We start from the raw sequence: 17,033 nt of genomic DNA on the forward strand, positions 1-17,033 counted from the left end.
CTGTAATCTTTTAAGGAGCTTTCTGTTTAATATAAAATAAAAAATAAAAAAATCTCCCGCTCGCCCCTGTGGGCAGTCTATCCTTCAAGCTTGGGTCCTCTACCAGAGGTCTGGGAGCTTGAGGGCCCTGTGCAGTATCTTAACTGTTCCTAGGACTACGCTCTTCTGGACAGAGATCTCCGATGTTGTTCCCGGAATCTGCTGGAGCCACTCGCCTAGTTTGGGAGTCACCGCACCTAGTGCTCCGATTACCACTGGGACCACTGTTACCTTCACCCTCCACATTTTCTCGAGCTCTTCTCTGAGCCCTTGGTATTTCTCGAGCTTCTCGTGTTCCTTCTTTCTGATGTTGCTGTCATTGGGAACCGTGACATCTATCACTATGGCCGTCTTCTACTGTTTGTCTACCACCACTATGACGCACGCACACATCCTCCAACCACACACACCCATATTTTGCTCCATTGCGGTTTATGTCACACCTCAAACATTTAGTAAAACATTACGCAAATACAAGTTATCTGCAATAAATTACAGGTAGTAAGAAAATTAACTAATTTACGCTACGTCCACACCTACACGGGTATTTTTGAAAACGCAGCTGTTTCGTCCACACGTAAACGGCATTTCGAATCACCGAAAACTGAGATTTTTTTTAAAACTCCTTTTTTGCGTTTAGGTGTGGACGAGGAATACAGAGTTTGTCGCAATGTCAAAGGTATGTGCCTTATTTCACGTCACGCTGTTATTGTTTACATGAGATGAATTGCAGAATGGCAGATAGATACTGTTTATCTGACTATCTTCAGGTTTTACACGCTTACATAGACACACGCAGTTAATGTCCCTCCATTTACAAAGGCAGAGGCTTTGTAAATGGAGGTGATTATTTTACGTGTAGTTGTTTTTTTTCCTGTGTAATAATATTCAACATTGCTCATTCAAAAAATGCCTCTCTGTGCAAAATAGGTTTAAAAACATAAACATCTGTGGGATACTGTTTGTCCGTGATTTGAACCAGGGGAACAAATCGTGGCAGGATCAGCCTGATATTATTTGTATCCTACTGTAACTTTACTGTATAAAGTATAGTATAGTATGTATATCTCCAAAATGTCAGGAATAGTTAGTCATTACAAGAAGTGTTTGTGAACTAAATCACGAATGTGGGATACTGTTTGTCCGTGATTTAAACAGCCCAGCGCTGCTCCCGACGAAGGGAAAAGCAATTCTGCAGGGGAGATCTACCTTGGCACTTGTGCAGGTGAAGCCAAAGGGAAGATGTGCTTCACCATATTTTCTAGTCTTTGGCTTAGAACAGGGGTGTCAAACTCAAATACACAGTGGGCCAAAATTCAAAACTGGAACAAAGTCGCGGGCTAATGTTAATATTTATTGAAATATATTTATTCCTCCAGATATAAGAATGAATCTTTTCTTATGGACTCAAACACGTTTTGCTGAAAAACTGAATATGGAACAAGCAAAGCTTAATACTAAACAATATAGGGGGCCCCACACTTTGGGAAGGTCTGCTGTATACTATGCCGGCCACTTGGTTATGGCGTTCTATGTATGCCTTGCCTGCTAGCATCTTACACCCTGCTGTTATGTGTTGGATTGTCTCAGGGGCATCTTTACACAGCCTGCACCTGGGGTCTTGCCTGGTGTGATAGACCCCACCCTCTATGGATCTTGTGCTCAGAGCTTGTTCCTGTGCTGCTATGATTAGTGCCTCTGTGCTGTCTTTCAGTCCAGCTTTGTCTAGCCACTGGTAGGATTTCTGGATATCAGCCACCTCCGCTATCTGCCGGTGGTACATACCGTGCAGGGGCCTGTCCTTCCATGGTGGTTCCTCGTCTCCCTCCTCTTTCTTGGGTTTCTGCTGCCTGAGGTATTCACTGAGCACGCTGTCAGTTGGGGCCATCTTTGTGATGTATTCGTGGATGTTCATTGTCTCATCCTGGACTGTGGTGCTGACACTCACCAGTCCCCGGCCTCCTTCCTTCCGCTTAGCGTACAGCCTCAGGGTGCCGGCCTTGGGGTGAAACCCTCCATGCATGGCCAGGAGATTTCTTGTCTTGATGTCAGAGGCTTCTATCTCCTCCTTTGGCCAGCTTATTATCCCAGCCGGGTACCTGATCACGGGCAGGGTGTAGGTGTTGATAGCCCGGATCTTGTTCTTACCGTTCAGCGAACTCCTCAGGACTTGCCTGACTCTCTGTAGGTACTTGGTGGTTGCAGCTTTTCTAGCGACCTCTTGATGATTCCCATTTGCCCCAGGTACTTGTAACTGTGCTCTATGTCTGCAATGTTGCCTTCTGGTAGTTCAATCCCCTCAGTTCTGACTACCTTCCCTCTCTTTGTTACCATCCGACTACACTTCTCCAGTCCGAATGACATTCCGATATCATTGCTGTATATACTGGTGGTGTGGATCAGTGAATTGATGTCTTGTTCACTCTTGGCATACAGCTTGATGTCCATGTACAGGAGGTGGCTGACAACTGCTCCATTCCGTAGTCGGTATCCATAGCCAGTCTTGTCAATTATCTCACTGAGGGGGTTAAGGCCTATGCAGAACAGCAGTGGGGACAGAGCATCTCCTTGGTAGATCCCACACTCGATGGCAACTTGTGCTATGGGCTTGAAGTTGGCCTCTAGTGTTGTACGCCACATCCCCATTAAGTTCCTGATGAAGGCTCTTAGGGTCCTGTTGATCTTGTATATTTCTAGGCATTCCAGGATCTATGTGTGGGGCATTGAGTCATAGGCCTTTTGTAATTAATCCAGGTAGTGCACAGGTTGGTCAGTCTGGTCTTGCAGTCTCGGCTGATTGTTCGGTCTACCAGTAGCTGGTATTTTGCCCCTCTGGTATTCTTGCCCATCCCTTTCTGTGCCCCACTCATATATTGAGCCATGTGCCTGTACATCTTAGCCACTATGATGCCTGACAGGAGCTTCCATGTGGTGCTGAGGCAGGTTATTGGTCGGTAGTTGGAGGGGACTGGTCTCTTCTGGGGGTCCTTGAGGATCAGGATTGTCCGGCCTTCGGTTAGCCATTCTGGGTGTCTCTTGTCAACTAGCAGCTGGTTCATTTGTGCTGCCAGACACTCGTGGAGTGCAGTCAGCTTCTTTAGCCAGTAGGCATGAACCATGTCATGGCCTGGTGCTGTCCAACTCTTTCTTGGATGTCTGCCACTGTGATGGTTACTGGACCCTGTTCAGGGAGGTTGCTGTGGTCTGCCCCCAGATCCACTAGCCACTGAGCATTGTCGTTATGGGTTGCATCCTTCTCCCATATGCTCTTCCAGTATTGATCCATCTCCAGCCTTGGTGGTGCTGTTCTCATATTGTTCCCCTGCCACTGAGAGTACACCTTGGCGGGTTCTGTGGAGAACAGCTGGTTTATTCTTCTGCCTTCGATTTCTCTGGTGTACCTCTTCAAATGGCTGGCCAAGGCTGTGAGTCATTGCTTGGCAGTTTCCAAGGCCTCAGGCATGGACAGCTTGCTGTACTTCTTAGGCACCCTCTTCATCGCACCTTTCTGCAGCTCCGATAGTTGGCTAACCTCCCTCTGTGCCAACTTGATCGTACAGTGGGGCAAAAAAGTATTTAGTCAGCCACCGATTGTGCAAGTTCCCCCACTTAAAATGATGAGAGAGGTCAGTAATTTGCACCAGAGGTACACTTCAACTGTGAGAGACAGAATGTGAAAAAAAAAATCCATGAATCCACACGGTAAGATTTGTAAAGAATTTATTCGTAAATCAGGGTGGAAAATAAGTATTTGGTCAATAACAAAAATACAACTCAATACTTTGTAACATAACCTTTGTTGGCAATAACAGAGGTCAAACGTTTACTATAGGTCTTTACCAGGTTTGCACACACAGTAGCTGGTATTTTGGCCCATTCCTCCATGTAGATCTTCTCGAGAGCAGTGATGTTTTGGGGCTGTCGCCGAGCAACACGGACTTTCAACTCCCGCCACAGATTTTCTATGGGGTTGAGGTCTGGAGACTGGCTAGGCCACTCCAGGACTTTCAAATGCTTCTTACGGAGCCACTCCTTTGTTGCCCGGGCGGTGTGTTTTGGATCATTGTCATGTTGGAAGACCCAGCCTCGTTTCATCTTCAAAGTTCTCACTGATGGAAGGAGGTTTTGGCTCAAAATCTCACGATACATGGCCCCATTCATTCTGTCCTTAACACGGATCAGTCGTCCTGTCCCCTTGGCAGAAAAACAGCCCCATAGCATGATGTTTCCACCCCCATGCTTCACAGTAGGTATGGTGTTCTTGGGATGCAACTCAGTATTCTTCTTCCTCCAAACACGACGAGTTGAGTTTATACCAAAAAGTTCTACTTTGGTTTCATCTGACCACATGACATTCTCCTAATCCTCTGCTGTATCATCCATGTGCTCTCTGGCAAACTTCAGACGGGCCTGGACATGCACTGGCTTCAGCAGCGGAACACGTCTGGCACTGCGGGATTTGATTCCCTGCCGTTGTAGTGTGTTACTGATGGTGACCTTTGTTACTTTGGTCCCAGCTCTCTGCAGGTCATTCACCAGGTCCCCCCGTGTAGTTCTGGGATCTTTGCTCACCGTTCTCATGATCATTTTGACCCCACGGGATGAGATCTTGCGTGGAGCCCCAGATCGAGGGAGATTATCAGTGGTCTTGTATGTCTTCCATTTTCTGATGATTGCTCCCACAGTTGATTTTTTCACACCAAGCTGCTTGCCTATTGTAGATTCACTCTTCCCAGTCTGGTGCAGGTCTACAATACTTTTCCTGGTGTCCTTCGAAAGCTCTTTGGTCTTGGCCATGGCGGAGTTTGGAGTCTGACTGTTTGAGGCTGTGGACAGATGTCTTTTATACAGATGATGAGTTCAAACAGGTGCCATTCATACAGGTAACGAGTGGGGGACAGAAAAGCTTCTTACAGAAGACGTTACAGGTCTGTGAGAGCCAGAGATTTTCCTTGTTTGAGGTGACCGAATACTTATTTTCCACCCTAATTTATGAATAAATTCTTTACAAATCCTACCATGTGAATTCATGGATTTTTTTTTCACATTCTGTCTCTCACAGTTGAAGTGTACCTCTGGTGCAAATTACTGACCTCTGTCATCATTTTAAGTGGGGGAACTTGCACAATCGGTGGCTGACTAAATACTTTTTTGCCCCACTGTAGCCTCTAGCCTCCTTCTCCATGGCGGGTACTGTCCTTTGTGGCTGTTCAACTTGTGGCCAAGCATCTCACTGATCACTGCTGCCATATTGTAGATCATCTTGTTAGTCTCGGTAATGGTGGCTGTAGGTATCGTCCGTAGTGCTGCATTAGTGTAAAACAGAATAATCAGCAGATTAGAATAAAGTATAACATTTAGATATTTTCTAAATCACTAAATTAATACACTGACAATGTGGCACAGTGTTTGTTTCCTTCAGTGGTTCAATAAGGTAAAATTTAACAAGCTGCACATAAAAAATAAATACAAATAAAATGTATTCCCCAGCAGATAATCTATAACTATATAAGTTAAATGTAAAAACAAAATTCAAACTTATACAAATTTGATATGAGGTCAGTAAGTGCAGTGTTGGTGTCCTGATTTAGGATACCTGATATTCATGCTTATAGAAGAATAAAACAGTTGTAAAATTGTTTGATGCTATGAAGAAATAATGTTGCATCGAACAGCGTTTTCACACCTATTGTTCGTTTGGTCCGAATCAGCTGATGAGTTTGTAAACTTGAAGCTTCTTCCTGTGGTTTGATTTGTTTTCACACTGAGAAAAATTCAAGTCATCTTTAAGTGAACCAAAATACGTCACTATAAATCACGTGACAATGTCCAATCCGCTCATTGGCCGGATATATCTGGGGCGGGAGCAAAAAAAGTAAATACAGGAAGAAGATGCTGTGTGAAACCTGTGAGGTTATTACAGGAAACACGGTCCGTTCTCTCTGTTTTACTTCATAAATTGATTTATTGTGAACGACACGAATGTTAACAGAGGGAGAATGTATGGTGTTATTTTTGTGCCACTATTCTGAGCGCACGTAAAAAAAAATTGCAGGTGCAAGTGTTGCATTTTGAGGAGAAATTTATTTTGAGCGAAGAAAAGCTAAATTTGAGTGAACAAAATTCATTGCTGCGTGCAAAAAATGTATTTCAGTGTTTGCTATTATCCATACACACACACACAATAGACCCTGTGCACGAGAAAATGCTAACTTCCTAGTTTGAGACCAGATGTGGGGTTGTACGTTTCCGGTAGCTTTACTTTGCGGTCAATCGCTACTGTGAAGATATACTCCAAAATCATGTCCAAAACTCGAAAACGGAAAGATCGAGTTAAGTTACGAAGAGGAGAAGGTGGGAACACTCACCACTGTTGTGTCATAAAAAATCGAATGATCAATTTTGACATTTAAAGAGTTTAAAGAGATCGATCAGTTGTTTACATCACTCAACACAAGCAGAACTGCATTACTGCATGCAGAAGACACATCGTCCACATTCAGAAGCACATCTCTGTATAGTGACAGTTATTATGATTTAAACAGGCAAATGTTCAGCATTCAAACTACAGGTGAAGAATAGTCAAACCAGATGTTTCCCCCGTTATGTCGATATCAGCTAGTCAAGTACACACCCACACAGCATGGTAAATGGACTGATTCTTATATAGCGATTTTCTACTCTCCCGGAGTACTCAAAGCGCTCTATACACACGCCACATTCACCCAGTCACACCCATTCTCACAAGCACTACCTCTATACTGAGTGCTTTCTAACTACACTCACACACATTCATACTCCGATGAATGCATCGGAGAGCAACTTGGGGTTAATATCTTGCCCAAGGATATTTGGCATGCAGACTGGAGGAGCCTGGGATCGAACCTCCAACCTGTAGGTGACCTGCTCTACCTCCTGAGCTACAGCCACCCCTATGTTAACAAACCGTGAAAAAAAGCCACACAAAAAATGAACGATTGTTGGTAACGGTTTCTATACATTAGTATTTACGAAGGGTATGTTGTGACTTACCTTCAAAATTACAGTGGTCCCTCGCTATAACGCGGTTCACCTTTCACCTCGCTGTATCGCGGATTTTTGGCACCGTCAAAAAATAAAACTGGCTACTTGATTTCACCTATCGCTGGTTATTTTTAGAACATAACACCCGCGATAAACAAGGGACCGCTGTTTACAGATACTGAGAAATATAACATTTGAATCCCTTTTCTCTTTTGCTCTGAGGCACGGGGGAAAAAATATCGACAAGTCGATGAACATCATTTACAGATATATTGGGTAAATACCCAAGACATCTATAGAAATGTAAATCGCCGCTTGATTCATTCATTTCCTTAACTTGTTTTGCACCGTAAACAGGGCGCGAATAGAACACCGGAAACAAAGCTCCCCACAGGAGTTTCCGCACCGGAAGTAGCATATGCTAACGTGCACATAGTCTTTAGCAGCCCCTGTCGCTCAGTTTTTGCACTTGTGCTTGCTCGCAATGTGTTGCTTGTGCTCTCAACATTTCTGTCTGTGCCGCTCAACTCTTTCTGTACACCGTTATATTTGTGCGCTACAAAACCAGCCAATCACAGACTTGGATGCAAAAAAAATCTGATTGGCTGTTTTGGTCTCTATGCAGCTCGAAATGACGAAATGCAATATCTCAGAATCCATTTCGTCCAAAACTCAAACGAGGCAGTGGCGGAGGAACACAGAGTGGCAGCGTTTGAAATATCACTCTTTCTGGGTCACAAAATAAACTTTTAAGATATTTTCATGTGAGAATGGTGCTGTGTAAACTTCATATATTTGCTTGATTTATCAAGACATCACATATTTGCATAAGTGCTCTAACGTTTTCGGAGATGCCTGTTACCCACCAGCTGACCGCATAGCTGGACTGGCCGTTGGGCATTTGCCCGGTGGGCTGATGGTAATTTTTAATTTTTGTTTGTTTGTTTGTCTTTGTATAAACAATGAAAGGTGGTGGATTAGCCAGTTGGTCATGATCAACTCTGGGCTGGACCAATTACAATACATCCGTATTGAGGGGAAAAGGAACGCGATTCGTCCCGGACTTCAGCTACAATGAGAAAGACACAAAGCTGGAGTTATTCTGTCTTTGGTGCACAGCTGCTGCTTCTTCTCTCATTCTCTCCCCACTCTCTCCTGTTGCTACTTCAATCATGAAACTGATCAATGATCAGCTGATCGTCTCTTGTTTGTTTATCGCCCACTTTGCGCCAGAAAGAGGAAATCAGCGGATGTCACGCTAAACAACAGCAGCACGTTCAAGCTCGATAAGCTGTTGTTAGAATTTATTTAATATTACTTTCTAGTATCAGCTGATGTTTGCTGGAGCCACAGCTGTAAAAGCTGCTGGCCATGATATCGGTTTGGATATGTGGTGAGAGGGAAACATGAAGGTGATACAAATCATACATATATACCAACAAGACAGTGTACATCACTGTCACAACAGCGTTTGTTTTAGTTCAAAGGCTTTATGGTTTTTCCTATAATACCTGGTGGTGTAGTCAGTGATTTTTTTTGTCAGTTCAGCCTTATATATTATGTTTAACCCAGTGACCACCAGGTCAGCTGGTGGGTAACAGGCATCTCCGAAAACGTTAGAGCACTTATGCAAATATGTGATGTCTTGATAAATCAAGCAAATATATGAAGTTTACACAGCACCATTCTCACATGAAAATATCTTAAAAGTTTATTTTGTGACCCAGAAAGAGTGATATTTCAAACGCTGCCACTCTGTGTTCCTCCGCCACTGCCTCGTTTGAGTTTTGGACGAAATGGATTCTGAGATATTGCATTTCGTCATTTCGAGCTGCATAGAGACCAAAACAGCCAATCAGATTTTTTTTGCATCCAAGTCTGTGATTGGCTGGTTTTGTAGCGCACAAATATAACGGTGTACAGAAAGAGTTGAGGGGCACGGGCAAGCAACACATTGCTAGCAAGTGCAAAAGCTGAGCGACAGGGGCTGCTATTGTGTGTGTGTGTGTGTGTGTGTGTGTGTATGGATAATAGCAAACACTGAAATACATTTTTTGCACGCAGCAATGAATTTTGTTCACTCAAATTTAGCTTTTCTTCGCTCAAAATAAATTTCTCCTCAAAATGCAACACTTGCACCTGCAATTTTTTTTACATGCGCTCTGAATAGTGGCACAAAAATAACGCCATAAGAATGTTGCTGAGGCACACTGTTTATTACGATCACAGCCTGCTGTCTATAACAGCCTCACTATCTTTCTTGACTTGTTTGTGCGGGGATTCCTCCCACACGTGTGGGCACCACCATCAATACCAAGCTGGTATAAGACGTAGTTTTGTTTTGAATTGTGTCTTCTCTTTGTCATTGTTTCACAGAACATCATGCTGTGGCGATAGTCAAATTGGCCAGCAGATGTCACTGTGGAGATGGCTTTCACATTCTTTCAAAGCCCGACACGGATGTTCCGAGCGTTTCAGTGTTTCAGGAAGCGTCGCAAATGCAGATTGTGAGAGTTGAACAAAAAAACACAAGACAATCATTTTGGCTGAGATGAAAACTATAAACTTACTGAAACCTAAAACTTAGACAGCACACTAAGGCTCGGAAACACTGGCCCAGGGAGCCACTGGGGGGAAGGCAAGAGGAGACAGGGACTATGTAGACACAAAAGAGGGATAATCAGGGGAAGTGGAGACCGCTGGGAGAACAAGACAGGTGAGCAAAATCACAGGGGAAGTATTGGAGACAAGAGAGCATCTAAATAAAACAGACGCACACTCAAACAAATAGACTTAATACAAAAACAAAAGAAAAACAGAAACAAACTTGTTTTATTTATTGATTTGTTTGGCACTTAAAGCTACAACACTGTTTCTTTAGCATTAGATACACTGACCATTAGAGGTGGGAATCACCATACAGCCCACGATACGATATTATCACAATACTTAACGCACGATACGATATTATTGCAATTTTTTTTAAATATTTTGCAATATTCAGATTCTGTACATAAAGGTAAACTTTATCAATATTCATTTTATCTAATAACAAAGTCTCACACTCAGTCTTTCTCTCATTTCAGTCAGTTTTATTGTTGACAAACTGAACGGTTTGTATTACAGTCTAGTCCAACTTAACTGAATGCAACCATCTGGTACAATTATAGCTATTCTGAACTATGCAATTTGTGAAAACTATGCAGCCCCTTCAGCAACAGAAGAATTTGAAAGTAAATTAAAACAAAATATAATTTTACATTAAATAAAAAAGTTTTAAACTTAATTAAAATAAAACGTCTTAAATTAAAATAAGTAAACTGTAATGTTTATTGCTGCCATAAAAAAAGTTAAACACATTTGGACAGTGTCAGGATTCTTGCTCAGAAAAAGGAGCTGATCAACATGCTCTGAAGTCAGAGCATGTTCCAGTCCACAAAAACTTTTTTTGTAACAAAATATCGATTTCTGCTGTCCCTGTATCGATACATTATTAGCAAACAAAATATCACGATACTACACAGTATCGATTTTTCCCCCCACCCCTACTGACCATGAGATAATTTCCAAGAAAAAAAAGTTAAAATGTTAATTTTATTTACTCGTTACCTTGGGGTTTTTCTCTGTTAAATTTAAAGTTTACTCCTTTTGGATCACTTTTTTCTCACTAAAAAAACATGTCCTCCCAAGGAGTAGTCTGCGATTTAACACGCTTTGTATTTTTGTTTACTTATTTATTTGTAATTTTACTGTTTTATTTCTGTGTTCGTTAAAATAGAAATTTTAAAAAATGCCACCTGGACAGTCCTGTGACAAAACCATGACGTCAGCGTTGCCAGCGTGGAACGAAGGCACGTCGCACGTCAGGTCCAGGAAGTAAACTCTCCGGTTCAGTCTGCAGGAAACTAAAAGAAGTCGGAGCAGTAAATACGTGTCCAATTCAACATTTCAGCACGCAGCTCTCCAGACCGGACACTGCGGCGTGACATAGCTACAGGTTTTCTGCATCCGTTTGTCCGGGGTGCACAGCCGGCCAGCCTGTCAGCTGAGTAGTGAAGGTAAGTGAAAGAGAGGAGAGAGAGCTCGGTCCGTGCTGTGTGTGACGGACCGAGCGGGGTGGGCGCGCTTGCTCGTGTGTGTCTGTGTCCTGCAAGCTCCGCGTGCCCGCGCGGACGCACTGCTCCTATGCGCTGTCCTCTCGCCGTCTTCTGGGTGGAACCTCTACCAAACCTGTATTTCTAAGGGGACCTATGGAGCAGCCCTCGCCATAATGTACACTAAGGTGGTATGGCAGCTGGTGACACTGCTTTGCTGTCAGGCCAGGAAGGGACAGCAGCCTGATGTGACATCTACGAAACTCCTCCCCCAACAGGACAGCAGCAGTGCGCCTGTCAGAGCATAGATTTGGAGCAGATGGTAAACTTTTTTCTATTTGAAGCTACACTATCTTCTAATACAGTAATAACACTGTAGCAGGCTAAAAGAGGCCATTGTATTATTATAAAATAAAACTGTTATACAAGTCAAAACTTAATTCAAACACAATGCAAAAGTGTGTACAGCAAATATGGATTTGATTTAGGGCTTTCTATGCTTCTATGTTTATTGATAATTAATCGTTTTTGTGATTATTTTTTCTTTTTAATTGAACACAATAATGTAATAATGCACAATATTCAAACATTATCTTGTTTTCGTATACTGTATGAAATCCCCTTTGTGGAGCATTTCCTCATAAACGCATGTGATTTCAGTAGCTGTGTTTACGTGGTACAATGCATCTGGCAGGGTCTCTCGTGAAAAATTGATTCGGGGTGAGTGGATGACGTGTGATTGTGCCTCTTTACCTTACTATCTTCACCTGTGGCCACTAGCCATGACCAAAAGAATGACATCATGGATAAAAGTGGTATAAATGAGCTTTCTCCAAAAGGGACTGTCTGGCTCTCTTCAGATAAGTGAAGAGAGATCAGAAAACCACCTGCTGCATCTTAACCACGGCTGAGGTAGTTTGGCCATCTGAATGTGATGCATCCTGGCTGACTGCTAAGTGAGGTGTTTCAGACGTGTCTGACTGGGAGGAGATGACTTAATAGATGGTATATTTCTCTTTGGTATTTAGGTCACAATTAGCAGTTTTATATATATACTGGTAATATATTTGAAAAATATGACATTAGTAAATCAAATCAAATCAAATCACTTTTTATTGTCACATCACATGTGCAGGCACACTGGCACCACATCAAACACCAACATATTAAAGTTGGTGTTTGATGTGGGCACACCTCCATCTGTATCTCTGCAGTAATGTTTCAAACATTAGGCTCATAAAAGTGTGTTTTGTGCAGCAGCTGTGCAGAGTAAACACAGTGAAGTTCAGATAGTCCACACACATTTGAATGCTCTACTGTATTTTACCAATGAAATGTAAGCCTGTCAAGTACATAACCTCAGAGTTACAGTGAACAGCTGCCAAATATTCAGTAGCTGGATTAAACTCTCTGGTTAATCTGTCATGGAATAAAAGGGAATGGGCCTCACCTCGTCATTGATCTGTTTGTCAGTCAGTTGTGCAATGACTGACAATGTCCAATGAGAAACGGTGTATAAACGTGGCTGTAATTGCTAAACATTTAATGCAGTACTCTTTAAGAAAAACCTATTAAATGAAAGCTGAAAGTCTGTGCTTCAAACATATTTTCACTTTGCGAAAGTCTTTTTCTCAAATCTTAGTCCTCACTATACCCCTGTGGTTTTTATTGTGTTACAGAGACAAGATGAATTTGCATGTAATGATGTGTATACAGTACATTGGATTGTAACCCCCATATTATTCATTTATTATGTATGTACTCTATAACAATAGATATCTCTTATTTACAAGTGTTAGTGAAGTGGCTGCTGGTTTAATTAGAGAAGCTATCACAATGTGTTACTGTGAGCTATCGGGCAGCATTTTTCAGTGTTTCTTAATATTTAATAGAATTAAATAGTTCATCAAGAAGGTAATGACAAGATTAATTAAGAATCACAGTAGCTATTTGTTGCATTTGTAATCACTGTAATGCTGCACTTGTGGAATCTAAAGTATTTTATGTCTTCTGTCAGAGACATGAAAATGAAAATGAATCCCAGGAATACATGTGTAATTTCTGTCATTACAATCAGCTGTGAGATAGTATGTAAATAATATAAATGTGTTAGGATATTTTTGAACTTTATAAAAGCTTCCACTGTGGTTTACATTACACTACACTACTGGTAGTGCTATGACATGGCTGGAACAATCCCCATCCCAGTCTTTGCATGTTTCTTTTCAAACTTTTTAATTTGAACCCAATTTCTTTTAGTAGAATAGATCATTTATCCATTTCCCTATGGCATAAAGTAGTTCTTTATATTTTGCTTAGACGCAGCGATTTATTGAAGCGTGTAAACACAAAAGGACAGCATTTATTTGTTAACACACTGAGCAGGCAAACGCTCTTGTCCTTTGGTAATTTTCAGGAATCGTTTTCTTGGTTTCTTGATTCCAAAACTATACAAGTAATAGCTATAGAAGTGCCAGTCCATCTGTTTGACAACATTCATAACACCACTGGAACCTCCACCATGTTGTACAGTCTGCAGAAAATCAGTGTGCTTGAATGTACATGTGCACGTTCAGTGAATGAAATTTGTCACACAAGTGAAATTGAAACAGTAATGATGATTATAAAATGTCAGTGTTTTTAAATCTCTTCCAGCGAGCACTCGCATATTAAAGAATATGGTGGACTCCACGTTGGATCAAGTGGGAAAAAATCTGAGTGAAGCCATGAGGTTCCTGGGAGAGGAACAGAGGTAAGAGTTCATCACACTGCAGGTACAAAATAATATCAGCAAACTACCAAGCAATTATCTTGAGTTAGGGATTGTGACCTCACCAATGCAATGCATTATGGGACCGCAACATACAAGTCTGAGTTATTGGAATATAGAGAGGTAGATTCTTGTTTTGGGTTTGAAAGTTTAATTGTGGACATTGGAAACTCATCATAATGTTGAGCTGCTGGGCTGTAAAATGATAACTGCACTTACACAAACCTACTGCTGCACTAAAAAGTGTTTGTATTGACATTTAATGCCATAATAAAAAGATATAAAACTACTTCATATCTGAATGACCTTTATTTTTAAGATACAGAGTACAGTCAACTGCAGGGCAGAATATTACAACACGGAAAGCGAAGTAACACTTTGCAAAATCTGTTTGTTTATTTAGAGAGCCGGAGGCAGCAACAGAGAGACAGCATTTCAGCAGAAGCTGCATCCCTGGACCCCTTCAGGGAGAGTAAGGCACACACACACACACGACAAAAACACATACACTCATATTCACACACAGGCAGTTCAGGTTGAAGATTGTTTTCTTGGCAGTTGTGATATACAGAAGTAAATTCTAATTGTCTTGTTAATGTGGGAGAAAGAACATGGAATCCTCTTTTTTCACAATACTGCGTTTGTTAAGAATTCACAGTGCTTCACTTGTTCCACATTTTATCGTGTTACCCTTATGAGATGTATGTATTAAAATGTAGTAATGTAAACCTCTATACATAATGACAATGTGAAAAAAAATTGCTTGAAATTGTTGCAAATTTCTTAAAAATAAAAAAACAACATAAATATTCACTGCCTTTGTCATTCAAGTCCACCTGTTATAAATTCAGTTAACTGGACATGATTTGGAAACGCTCACCCCTGTCAGTATAAGGTCCCATATCAGAGCACAAACTGAGCCATAAAGTCCAGTGTGTTGTGTGAGGACCTCTAAGACAGGATTGTATCAAAGCACAGATCTGGGAAAGGCTACAGAAAAGTTCTGCAGTATTAAAGGCCCTAATGAGCACAGTGGCCTCCATGATGAAGGAGTTTGGAGCCAGCAGGACTCTTCCTACAGCTGGACCTCTGACAGAGCTCCAGCATTGCTCTGTAGAGAAATGAGAACCTTCCAGGAGGATAGCCATTTCTGTTGCCAGTCAGGTCTGTATGGTAGAGGGGGCAGATGGAACCCAAGCCTCAGTAAAATACACATGACAGCCTGACTGGAGGAAACCAGGCACTGCTCGACACTTTGCCAAAACCATCCCTGCAGTGAAGTATGGTGGTGGCAGCATCATGCTGTGGGGCAGCAGGAACGATGCAGGAATGTACAGAGACATCTTTTGTGTGCGGAAAACATGTAATCCATTTTAGAGAAAGGCTGTAGCATGGTTAAATGTGAAACAAATCAAGCACTGGGAATACTTTCCAGATGCACTCCATTTATCAGTGTTGAGTCTGTGTGGATCAGAGAAAAAAATACATTTAAACTTGTGCATCCTGATTTAAATGTTATTTTTTTTGAAGTCACTGAACTGATACCAGCAATACCAGTGAATCAGCACTGGAAACGAGAGACGGCAGAATATTTTCTGAATAGGCAAAGATAAGTCCTACTTCTCAACAAGTTTCAAAGTGAATATAAAGGGAGGGATAGAGAGAAGCTGACAGGGAACGCTTTGTTGTTGGACTTTTAGATTTTGCTCCACTCACTTCAGTACATTATAGTACATTTGATATGAACTGTGAGAACTGTTCCTCATGTCTCCTGTGCAGTGGTCAGGATGTTGCCACTGTACTGCGCCTGGTTCATAACCTTATTCATGAAGAGGAGGATGAAGAGGATAAACCCAGTCAGAAGTAAGTCAGTTTTATTTACATACCGCCATTTCACAATAATAGTCCGCACAAGGCTAATCAGAAAAGGCTCATCAGAAAGTGCTGTGTTCAACAGGATGCAGAATGTGGGTGAACACGGTCAGATGGCATTGCTGGGTCACAGCCTGGCAGCCTACATCTCAATGATGGACAAAGAACAACTGCGAAAGCTGACCACTCGGATCCAGTCTGACACCACCCTGTGGCTCTGCAGGCTCTTCAGGTATGACCCTGCAGCTGTGTGTCTGTGGAAATCACCATCATGCACATGCCATATGACATCTTGTCTTAATTATTAAAAGATTTCTGAAAATGAGGTCTACAAACATGCTGACTTGGTGACTTCTTCAGACTGATAATAACAGGACCAATTCCTTTTCGCTACAGACTTCATGAAATATTTACAGAAGAATAAGAAGTATTGTTTGAATTGATATTGTTTCTACAAAGCAAGTTTTGATTTTGCAAGGCCTGACGAGGAAGGCACCAGGGGCACCTCTACATTATGTTTTGGAGGCCACCTTTCCAGCTCCCCTCTTCATGCAAATGAGCTTGCTATTTTTTAAAATAAAATCTTAAAAATATGCCAATATAGAACAGAGTCCTAATATACTGCCGTTATATTTAGCATCTAATTTTTAACAGTTCTTCACTCGTCTCCATCGAGTCAACCCTCCCTGCACTCCCTGCTTCACCTCTCTTGTGCACTGTCTATTGCTTCGGTTGGTTATCCACGGGTATTTAAACTCATCCAGCTTCACTCTTATACCTGTCTCCCTCTCATTCACACGCATATATTTGTCTTGTTTCTATTGACTTTATCTCTACCATTCCACGCTCTCTTATACATCTGCGAACACCGCAGAGACTCCGGCCTGACCTCAAGTGTTAACCTATCCATCACCAGTGAAAGCAAGAAGGGGCTCAGAACTGATTGTTGATGTAATCCCACTCGCATCTTGAACCCATCTGTAACACTAGACATCTCAGCACTGTGTTGCTGTCCTCATTTCATGTCCTGTACCGGCCTCATATATACGTCTCTGCCACTACTGACTTCCTCATGTACTGCCACAGTTGCTCTCTTGGCACCCTATCGTATGCTTTCTCTAGATCTACAACAGCACAGTGCAGCTCTTTATCGCCTTTTCTATATTTCTCAATGAACACTCTCAAAGTGTTCTCATCCTAACCTGGCTTTATCAAGTCTTTCTCATAGCGTCATA

The 17,033-nt window shown here is 41.9% G+C and overlaps 2 protein-coding genes across 4 annotated transcripts in view; one reads left to right on the forward strand and one right to left on the reverse strand.

Annotated features, from left to right (window-relative positions):
* Window positions 1-3,397, reverse strand: part of LOC143418327 (uncharacterized) — a 28,189-nt gene extending 24,792 nt beyond the window's left edge. For both annotated transcript variants that reach the window (XR_013098272.1, XM_076882952.1), the window contains exon 1: window positions 1,825-3,397. Coding sequence is in view for 1 of the 2 variants with exons in the window: in XM_076882952.1 (XP_076739067.1) it covers window positions 1,825-2,062 (238 nt within the window). In the remaining variant the exon portion in view is untranslated. The remainder of the gene's footprint in view (window positions 1-1,824) is intronic.
* Window positions 3,398-10,946: 7,549 nt separating this feature from the next.
* pdxdc1 (pyridoxal-dependent decarboxylase domain containing 1) overlaps window positions 10,947-17,033 on the forward strand; it is a 34,061-nt gene continuing 27,974 nt past the window's right edge. Inside the window, exons 1-5 of one of the 2 annotated variants that reach the window (XM_004562875.4) lie at window positions 10,947-11,120; window positions 13,812-13,908; window positions 14,330-14,398; window positions 15,706-15,789; window positions 15,884-16,030. In XM_004562875.4, coding sequence (XP_004562932.1) covers window positions 13,835-13,908; window positions 14,330-14,398; window positions 15,706-15,789; window positions 15,884-16,030 — 374 coding nt within the window. In that variant the 5' untranslated portion in view covers window positions 10,947-11,120; window positions 13,812-13,834. Of the gene's footprint in view, window positions 11,121-11,356; window positions 11,479-13,811; window positions 13,909-14,329; window positions 14,399-15,705; window positions 15,790-15,883; window positions 16,031-17,033 lie in introns of those variants that run through there. The other variant, XM_004562876.2, reaches the window with a different exon arrangement.

The sequence above is a fragment of the Maylandia zebra genome, linkage group LG4, assembly GCF_041146795.1.
Source record: "Maylandia zebra isolate NMK-2024a linkage group LG4, Mzebra_GT3a, whole genome shotgun sequence".
Taxonomy (NCBI): domain Eukaryota; kingdom Metazoa; phylum Chordata; class Actinopteri; order Cichliformes; family Cichlidae; genus Maylandia; species Maylandia zebra.